The 9,433-nt window shown below is 38.9% G+C and overlaps 2 protein-coding genes across 2 annotated transcripts; one reads left to right on the forward strand and one right to left on the reverse strand.

Moving 5' to 3' along the window:
• The first annotated feature begins 418 nt into the window (after positions 1-418).
• Positions 419-4,454, forward strand: LOC308407644 (PRA1 family protein 3-like). Its single transcript, XM_080899431.1, has 3 exons — positions 419-672; positions 1,580-1,797; positions 3,311-4,454. Exons 1-3 carry the CDS (start codon positions 491-493, stop codon positions 3,484-3,486), a joined length of 576 nt encoding a protein of 191 aa, XP_080755557.1. The 5' UTR covers positions 419-490; the 3' UTR covers positions 3,487-4,454.
• A 1,833-nt stretch (positions 4,455-6,287) lies between these two features.
• On the reverse strand, positions 6,288-9,161 carry lmod3 (leiomodin 3 (fetal)). Its single transcript, XM_080898693.1, has 3 exons — positions 8,645-9,161; positions 6,944-8,545; positions 6,288-6,749 (listed from the first exon to the last, which is right to left on the reverse strand). Exons 1-3 carry the CDS (start codon positions 8,930-8,932, stop codon positions 6,702-6,704), a joined length of 1,938 nt encoding a protein of 645 aa, XP_080754819.1. The 5' UTR covers positions 8,933-9,161; the 3' UTR covers positions 6,288-6,701.
• Positions 9,162-9,433: the final 272 nt, after the last annotated feature.

Genomic DNA, 9,433 nt, shown 5'->3' on the forward strand with positions numbered 1-9,433 from the left:
GAGGCAGCAAATTTTGGGGGGTGGCCGATGCCCTCTCTGACCCCCTTGGTGATGTCCCTGATTACAGTGGACTCAGATAATAGAAAAACTAGAGAATTTAACTAAACACTGAAAAAACAAAATTCAGAACAGAAATATATTTAAATAAGATTATAATTATATAAATATAAAGGAAGATGACAAAACAGCAAAGCAAAAGGGATATATTGTATTAATAATTGAATTAAAATTTTTGGTATTAGGTACTAACTAATCAAAAATAAAATTATCTTTTTTTTTAATGGCACTGCTGCACTTTATAAACACAAGTCCTAAACCCGTTAACTGCCGCTGCAGACTGAGCCTCGTTTAAAGTCTCGCGAGAGCGTTTCTCTTTTCGGACTGCCACCTCCTCCAGGCCGCTGACGTGATCAGCTGACCTGTCAAAATATTACGCAGCGTGTGCTGTGGTGTTGTGTTTGTTTGCGTCGCTTAACGACACGCCGAAGATATGGCAGCCAAAATGGAGCTCGCACCCCTCAGACCGTGGGACGACTTTTTCCCCGGAACGGACCGATTCGGCAAGCCCGATTTCGGAGACTTAGCAAAGTGGAACAACAGAGTGATCAGCAATCTGATGTACTACCAGACGAATTACTTCGCCGTGGCTATGGTGGTTTTCCTCATTGTAGGGTGAGTCCTGGGTTGACAGCAGGCTAACGCAGACAGGCCAGCATCTGCTGCTCTGAGCTTAATTCTCTTGCATACCTTTTATCCACACCCATTGTGACCACACAGGCTATTTTTGTTGCATTTAGCACTGTGTTGCTATGTTTACTAATGTTTAATACGGTGAAGCTCTTTTCTATCTTTCCAGTCGTCAGATGGTCACTAGCCATATAGATGTTTTAACCTCTATTGGCCTACAAGTCCTCTCTTTCCAACATTTAAAACATTCAGAGGAAGTAAGTTTTTAGATGGCCTAAATGCTGAGCTGGTGCTTTATACTGTACGCATGTCGTACACATCCAGTAAAAACTTGTGTAAAATTAACCTTATTTAAAAGTTATGCTAAATTTGACCATCGGCCGCCCAACATTGTTGCCGTTTCCTGCATACAAGCTGCTGCTTTGAATGCAGGATGATGTAGTGGAAATCGTGAGTCGACATCCTCTTGCAGGCCTTGCCGCTTTTGGTGTACAGCAAAGTGGTAGTTACTAATTTTTGCCACCACCAGCAGGTTGTGCTGTTTAAAAGAATTTTAAATTACATATAATATGTGTCTATGTGAATTTTTGCATACACTCGTTATGAACATGAATGTCACTGTCATTTTAAGTTTTTAATAATTTCTTTGAACTGTTATATATATTTATTTATTTATTTATTTATTTATTTATTTTTTAGGATGGAGTAATGATGTTTGCTGTACAATGATTCCAGTCTGGAAAAAAGAACAGTTCAAATAAATCATTACAAGCCCAGATTATCTTGACATTCATGCTAATGATGAGTGTATGTAAACTTCTTACCACAACATATATGTAGTGAAATTAATGCACAGCATTTCAGTTTCCTTTGTGTGTGTTCCAATATTCAGGTTCATGAATCCATTTGGCATGTTCCTGGGTGGAGCTGTGGTGGCACTGGTCTTTGCAGGATCAGTCTGGGCAGGAGAAAATAAGGCCACTATCAAGAACTTCAAAAGGAAGAACCCCACTCTGTTTGTCATTGGTGTCATGGTCACCAGCTACTTTCTGCTTTCACTCTGTGGTGGAGTCATGGTCTTCATCTTTGGAATCACCTTTCCTTTGCTCTGTAAGTATATTACACAAGCATTTTCCATTAATTTTGATATTCACCATGTTGGATAATTTGTCAACACCCAGCACAACACTACAAGTACACTACTTTTTGATTATAGCGTCAGTTAATTATTGTTTTTGTTTTAGCTTGGGGTTAATTAGAAATAGTTTAATTAAACAGTTTGTCCAGCAGAATGTGCTCCAAATTCAGTGGTTATTAATACTTTCAGCGCATGTAGCAGAGAAAGCATCAGTATTGAAATTCAAAAGACTCACAAGTCACCTGCTTTTTGCTCCATGGGGCATTCTAAGAAAGGAAAGGAAGCGCATCCAGGATATGCTGACTGGCCAATAACTTGTCGATCAAAAGGCATTAGCCAGTGAGCTAACGGATCTGTTGCAAACACCTGGTGCCAGATACCATACCATAACACACCTTCAGGGCCTAAAGTCAGGGCCTCAACAGATCAGCAAATGCTATTAGCCAGGTGGTCATAATGTTATGCCTGACTGCTGTGTATCTAAGAATATTTGTTAGTGTATATACAACAGAAAAATTCTGGCTATTAGAGTAGCTCTGATTGAAATCTTCCCAATAAAGATATTGTGAATTTCTTTCTAATGTTAACCTGATTTTATCTGTTACACTGGTTACTCACTTTAAAAATAAAACACAGTATATCCTGTAATTTATAATATTGGAATTAATTGAGCTCTTAGTCATTTTATATAAAAAATAGTGACTCATTCTATGATAATTAATATCATTAATAGAGCAGTTTTCCTCATAAAATCATTCCTTAGGGATTATAAAAGTATTCAGATTCTGATTAATCAAGCTTGGAATTTTCTTTGGTTCACTCACAGTTTCTTGACATTTGAAAGGGAAATGTGCTAACTTTGTTACATTAAGAACCTTTTCGAACTTCGCAACTTGTACAGACTTGAGACCGTTCCCTATAGTATATTGCTAACATCTGGCTAATGTTATGCAATGAAAACTGCCAGGGAGAGTGGCGATGAGTCACTGAAGCATTTGAACAGTATGTGCAGAATTGCTGATGCGCATTTCCTGTTGACGCTGATTGTAAAATAAAGTCAGTATTACAGGCTACTTCTCTCTAAATATTTTTAGACTCTGACCATCAGCAGAGTGGTTCAGATAATTGGTGGGTTAGGTTCCTCGAGCAAATGTAGCAGCTCTAACATTGTGGCAGACAGATGAGGCAGTTTGATTCTTCCCAGGAGGAGTGCCCACTGCTGCTTGTGTTGACTCGTTGCTATGGGTTGTTGACAGGACCACATTTACTAGCTGATGTCATGCATTCAGTATCTGTCTGACATGGAAATAAAAGATTTACCTTTCCTAACACCTGCTTAATGTCTGCGTTTCAGGAGTATCACATTTTGTTTTGGCAATTTTCAACATGTGTTTCAGTAAAAACATTAATCTTGTTATACTTAAATGTATTCTATCCCCTCCTTACTGAAACAATATTAATAGGCTGCTCTTGTTTATCCCGTAGTAATCTTGATCCATGCCTCTTTGAGACTTCGCAACATGAAAAACAGGCTGGAGAACAAGATTGAAGGTGTTGGGCTAAAGAAGACCCCCATGGGCATCATCATGGATCTCCTGGACCAACAAGAGGAGAAAATTAATAAGATTCAGGATTTCATTGAAAACAAACTGAAGGAGTAAGAGTGCAGCCAAGAGTGTGCCAAAAGAAATCAGTGTCATACAGTATGGATTAAAGTTTCTGTAGAATTGTCTGATAAGTTCCAGTTTAAGCCCCTTATAATAATAATAATAAAGTTACAGATTTTTTTTCCCCTCATTCCCACTTTTTTTTTACCCATTTTAGTTTAATATATGCTCTTACATGTTTGTGTGAGTTCACAATATCTAAGGGGTAAAGGTGAATCATGTCATTATAACAGGGTTCGCACAATCATTGTATGGATTGGATGTTGGGATCAAAGTTTTTAGCATTCCTGTGTCAAAATATGTCCACAGACGCATAATTCCCCATCGTTGACAGTGCACTTTGTTCTACACAGTAATCAAGTATTTATTCAATCCAAATAAAATAGAATGTTTGAGCTGAATAAACAGTGATTAGATACCAGTTATATTTGTTCAAAAAAAAAAATTCATTTCCTTTCAGTTTGCTACCTCAAAATGAGCACGTTTATCTTTATTCTCACCGAGTAGACCCAGATTACCAAAACGCACCGCTGCCACCAAGTGAACTGCTTATTAAACCGCAATAACTCCAATTTTGTCATTGCAGGAGCTTGCTTTATGAATGCTGAAAAAAGTTTGCTTCTTGCATAGACATTGTTACTTGTCCTTACTCAAAATAATAATGCAGTGTGGATATTCGATTTGTCACAAGATTTGTGCATACAGTTTCTGACTGTACACGGTGGCCTGAGTGCATCCCCTCTGTTCACAGCTATGCAATACGGAAAAATGAATGGCAAGTGCAGCTTTATCGTTTGAGTATATGTTATGTATATTTTTGTTATTTCTGATGTGTCATTATTTTAGCATGCAGAAATGTATTTTAAAAATAAATTTTCAACTGACTTTTAGCACATTTCCCTGTTCATTAGTCGACATCTCATGGAATTCTGAAAAAAGTTACAATAATTATTATTTTATACTGATATGTTCAGAAATGCACACTGAACGCAGTTTGTACTGCTACCTACTCAAATGTCAGTTCATTTTTAATTGGTTTGGGATGCAGCATTATGTGTGTGTGTGTGTGTTATATGTTTTTTGGTGACATTTCCATTCTTGAAAAGTGATGAATAGAAATAAAAATTGGCTGTCCTCTATAAAAATAAATGTAATTTGATTTACAGTGCAAAAGTCTCAAGCCATCGCTCATATCTATATTTTGCTGGGAAAATAAGAAGTGGGTGAAGCAATTTCATGAAATGTGCAAACATCAAACAAATACAGCATATGAGGTAAAAACAGAGTCTCCATCTTTCTTTCTTTTTTCTTTATGATACCTGAACACAGGCAAAATGAAAGGGTTTTTCATTAAGTAGTCTTCAGGAATAGATCTCCAGGCTTCTTGTGGGACATCCATCCAAAGCTCTTCTTTGGATGTTGGCTGCCTTTTGTTCTGTTTTCTGTCAAGATGATCCCACATGGCTTCACTAATGCTGAGGTCTGAGCTCTGGAGAGGTCAAATCATGTCTGGTACTAATTCTCTGTGTGTTTTCCTATCAAGGAGTGTTTTTGCTACATTGGTGGTGTGTTTGGAAATATTGTTGTGATAAAAAATTAAGCTGTTGCCAATCAGATGCTTTCCACATGGTAATGTATAGTGGATCAGAACCTGACAGTACTGTACTTTCCTGCATTCAAAATGAAACAAATTTGATAAGATGTTTCCATGTTTTACAGATGGCTGTAGACAGTCATGGTTGTGCCCCCTCCCACCCCCACCCTGTAGACATTGAAAGTGATTTGAACCAAATTTCACATTTAGATTCCCTGCACAAGATGTTTTGCCACTGGTTTGTAGTCCAGTTCTCGTGTAATTTTGCATACCTCAGCCTTTTCTCCCTGTCTCCCTTATTTAAGACTTCTTGACATCCACCCTTCCACTCAGAAGATACCTGATGAAGCTTCAGCAAACAGCAGATGGATCAACTGAACGGCCACATGAATGTCTCAATTCCTCTGTCAGGACTTGCCTGGATTTTTCCCCGAATCTCTTAAGAACATGAATTTTGCATGCTGTTGTAGACAGTTTTTTTTTCAGCTTCCCACTTCTTCTTTCATCCTCTGCTTGCACAATTTTAAACCAAATTATTGGTAAATGATAATATACTGGTTCTTATATACCGGTAGTGCTTTTCTACTCTGCAGGAGCACTCGAAGCACTTAATACAATTTACTATTCATCATATTCATACAAACTTTTTTGCTATACCTAAGTTCTTTTTTCTTTCACATTGACACTATGATGAACACATCCGAGAGTAAGTTGTGGTTCAGTGTCCTCTCTAAGGACACTTTGTCATGCAGCCTTGAGCAGCCAGAGATTGAACTACCGACCTTACAGTTTGTAGATGATCAGCTCAAACTGTGTTAATTTTGGCATTTTTGTTATATTCAAATAAATGGCCTTTGCAAAGTACTTTATGATGCAGACTTTGTTCCAGATAAGTCTAAAACAAAAAGTATACTGTAGGATTTTACTGAAAAAAGAGAGAGAAAAACGACTACTGAATGGCGGATTAGTGGGGGAAATAAAACCTTTGCAGATATTTATATCTTTTGAATAAACTGTCTGGGAGGCATGAATTTACTACACAGATTATATGAGTAATTTTATTTTCTATATCCAGCGCTCATTTCAGGATGAAAAAATGATCCCCTCGGGATGGATGTGCGTTACAGCTAATGGCACCTCTACAGTGACCAGTGATGTTGAATTAATTTAAAAAAACATCCCCCAGCAAAGAGTGGAAGGTTTATATTATTTAATAGCAAAATGATTAAGTCACAAACATTTAATCAAACACGCTTGCTAATTCATTTTAAGCACAAAGATTAGAGAAATTGTTGTATATGTAGACATCATGAACAAATACTGTGTGAATACACTTTTTTTTTCTTAACCATGCACTGTATTCAGAAGAGCTTTCAAATTATGAAAGGGTAACACGCTTTACTGTAGAATTAATACACAATATTTGGCTGTAGTCAGTGTTCATAATTGCTGTGACTTTGCAAAGACTATATCACGTATTGAAATAAAACAGAACTAACCAGTATTTTTCTCTAGGTAATTAAAGTTCAGTAGCAATTTGTACTGTTCATGTGAAGTGACTAATACTGAGCATGTGTAATAAAAACAAATACTATGGTGAAGAAACAGCAGCGCCTTACAGGAGACTCGTTTCACTTGATTCCAGGGCTTTAGGGAGAGGCACCTGTGAGAAGCAACAAAGGAAAAGAACAGCAGGTTTAGTTTGCTTTTTAGGACAATGCATGCTCTATTAAAACACCTTCAGAAAATGAAAGTGTTATGATAAATGCTCTTCTGTTTTGTGAGCTTGAACACTGTTCCACTTTTTGAGCAATTAAAAAATGTAATTTCAGGTAATACTGATTCTAAGGTACTCACAGATTTGAGATAAGCCACGTTGCTCTTTTTGATATCATTTAGGAGCTGATCACGAGGTGTGACGTCAACCTTTGGAGGTAATCGTCTGCGAGGGACAGGTTTTAAAGACTTGATCACGTCAGTCAGATTGGCCGTTTCATCCTCATTCCCTGCACTGCCTGTATCCTTCACTTTGGGAGTCTTCCTCAGTTGAAAGCTTGCCCTCTCTGATCTTCTATCATCTCTTGGGTCCAGCTCGAATATAGGATCCCGTTTTTTTGGAGTTCTCCTCAGCTGGACATCCTTTAATGGGTTTGCTGGTTCATCACTGGGTTGTTTGGGAATGCTTTTGTGTTTGATCTTCTTCTGGGGCTCTGGTTGTTCTGTCTGGTGTTGTGTTTGCACAACAGCATTCAGCTCTGATGAGGGTGGGGCAAGTCCATGCTCCTGTAGGAATTCTATGGGTGGTATGTATCCCAGCATCTCAAGTAAACCAGGAGGTAGATTGAGACTGCTCTCATACATCTGCATCAGCTCCCTCTGCTGCTTTAGCTGTTGCTGCCTCTGCTCTTCCTTCCTCAGCTGCCTCTGACGGTCCAGATTCCTTGTTAAAATGTTGGTCACTACCATCCTGGGCCCTGGCTGTTCAAAGTGGTAGCCCATCTTCAGAAGGGTGTTGTTGGCCTTGAGCAAGCGAGAGATTTCCATCTCTGCGTGATGACCTAGCATATGCCTCTGGTTGTGAAAACGCAGCTCTGTGAGAGTCTCATTGAACTGGAGGCAGCGAATGATGGCAACGATGCCTTTGCCAGTTATGAAGTTTGACTCAATGTTTAAAGTCGTAATGCTCCGATTCTCTCGTAGCATGTTGGCTAGATTGAAAGAAATATTTTCATCGACACCAGTGTTGGCTAAACTGAATGTTTTAACATATTTATTCTTCTTCAGGGCGTTGACATAGTCCACGAGCATCTCTTTGGGAATGTTTTCTATATTGTTGAGGTTTACCTCAGTGATAGAGGGGTTGTTTTTGCGGATCTTATCAAGTGTCGACTCCAAGTTTGTATCATTTCCTGAAGGTCTTGATGTAATTTTTATATTATTGAGTGAAAGCTTCGGGATTTTCAGTTTACCTATTTTTCTCTCTTCTTTCTCTGGAAGCTTCTCATTGGGTTCGACTGTTTCTGGCTCCTCTGGAGCCTCTTGGGGAGGCAAACATTTTGTACTTTTATTTCCTTCTTTCTCTTCAGTGTTGTGTTTCAGAGCTAAGGTCTCAGTAGTCTCCTTTGTGCCTGAGAAAGGCTGACTGCCAGTTGTATTTTTTCCTGGTGCTTGTTCTGTGATATCCAGAGGCTCTGCGTGTTCATCTACATTTTCAGGTTGGACTTCAACAAGTTGCTTCGTCTCTTTCTCTCTTCCCACATCTATTATTTTGTCCTTTTCATCCCTCTCATCAACTTCTTCAACAATTTCCTCAATAATCTCCTCTATAATTTCCTCTCCAGTTTCACAATCTGCAGCTTCTTCTTCAGTGACTTCCTCTATCACTTCATACACCTCATATTTGCCACATCCTGCGTTTTCTTCTTTTTCTTTCTTTTCAGATTCCTCCCTCAAGGTTTTCTAAACAGTACATTAGGACATTAAGATTAGAACTATGACATTAATGGTATGCACCAAAAACTGAATTGTACATGAACCTTTGCTAGAGTTATCTCTTACCTCACTGGGCAGGAGAGTAGCAGGCACTCTTTCTTCCTCGAGCATACGTTTAGACTCTTTCTCCCAGTAGAGGTAATCAACTAGGGATCTGTGGTCAAACGTCCCTGTCGGAGGTTTTTCTGTCTGGTCCTTCTGTCTCTGTCCTACTGGTACACTCTCATCTGGTGCAATAATAACATCCATCTCACTCTGAAGCTCCTTAAGCTCCTCAGGCGAAAGCATTGCAAGGATTTCATCCTCATCAATGTCCTCTTCGTTGAGATCCTCAAGGTCTCTGCCGTTAGACATATTTGCACTGAAGTTTTAAAGTTGTGTTTTCCTGTCGATATCAAGGCAAAACACAACTTTTTATCCAATCTCTGACTCAACACAGAGCAAACTGGGAAGCCTCTGACTTTGACTTTAGCTAGAAACCGTTTGATCCTGCCTCACGGACTAAAATAAACCCTGTGAACTACATGGAAGATATTTACGGTACCAACAGGGGAAAGACATGCTAACATTCTTTTTTCAGACCCTTCTGCCAGCTGCCCTGGTCATCACAATCTTTTGAGATGACAGTTGCTTCAGGCAAAAGGAAAACGCTGGATTGACTGCAGCAGGTGCGATGTTTTTACAGGCCTAGCGGGAGGGCTAACATGTCCCATGCAAACAGAGCTCCTCCCAGAGTTACACAACAAACAAACCATGAGCAAAAAGAGTTAGCTTGTTTTCAGGGGTTCGTTATCACAATCCCTTTAGGCCTTGTATACACCTAACCCACAGTTAGGTAGTATATTTTTCTATATG

Source organism: Rhamphochromis sp. 'chilingali' (genome assembly GCF_963969265.1).
Source record: "Rhamphochromis sp. 'chilingali' genome assembly, chromosome: 12".
Classification (NCBI taxonomy): domain Eukaryota; kingdom Metazoa; phylum Chordata; class Actinopteri; order Cichliformes; family Cichlidae; genus Rhamphochromis; species Rhamphochromis sp. 'chilingali'.

Coding starts and splice junctions, on each gene's coding strand:
- LOC308407644 (XM_080899431.1), top strand. CDS start 491: ATGGCAGCCAAAATGGAGCTCGCACCCCTCAGACCGTGGGACGACTTT. Junction 673..1,579: donor GTGGTTTTCCTCATTGTAGG/GTGAGTCCTGGG, acceptor TCCAATATTCAG/GTTCATGAATCCATTTGGCA. Junction 1,798..3,310: donor AATCACCTTTCCTTTGCTCT/GTAAGTATATTA, acceptor TTTATCCCGTAG/TAATCTTGATCCATGCCTCT.
- lmod3 (XM_080898693.1), bottom strand. CDS start 8,932: ATGTCTAACGGCAGAGACCTTGAGGATCTCAACGAAGAGGACATTGAT. Junction 8,546..8,644: donor CTACTCTCCTGCCCAGTGAG/GTAAGAGATAAC, acceptor TGTACTGTTTAG/AAAACCTTGAGGGAGGAATC. Junction 6,750..6,943: donor ACGTGGCTTATCTCAAATCT/GTGAGTACCTTA, acceptor TGCTTCTCACAG/GTGCCTCTCCCTAAAGCCCT.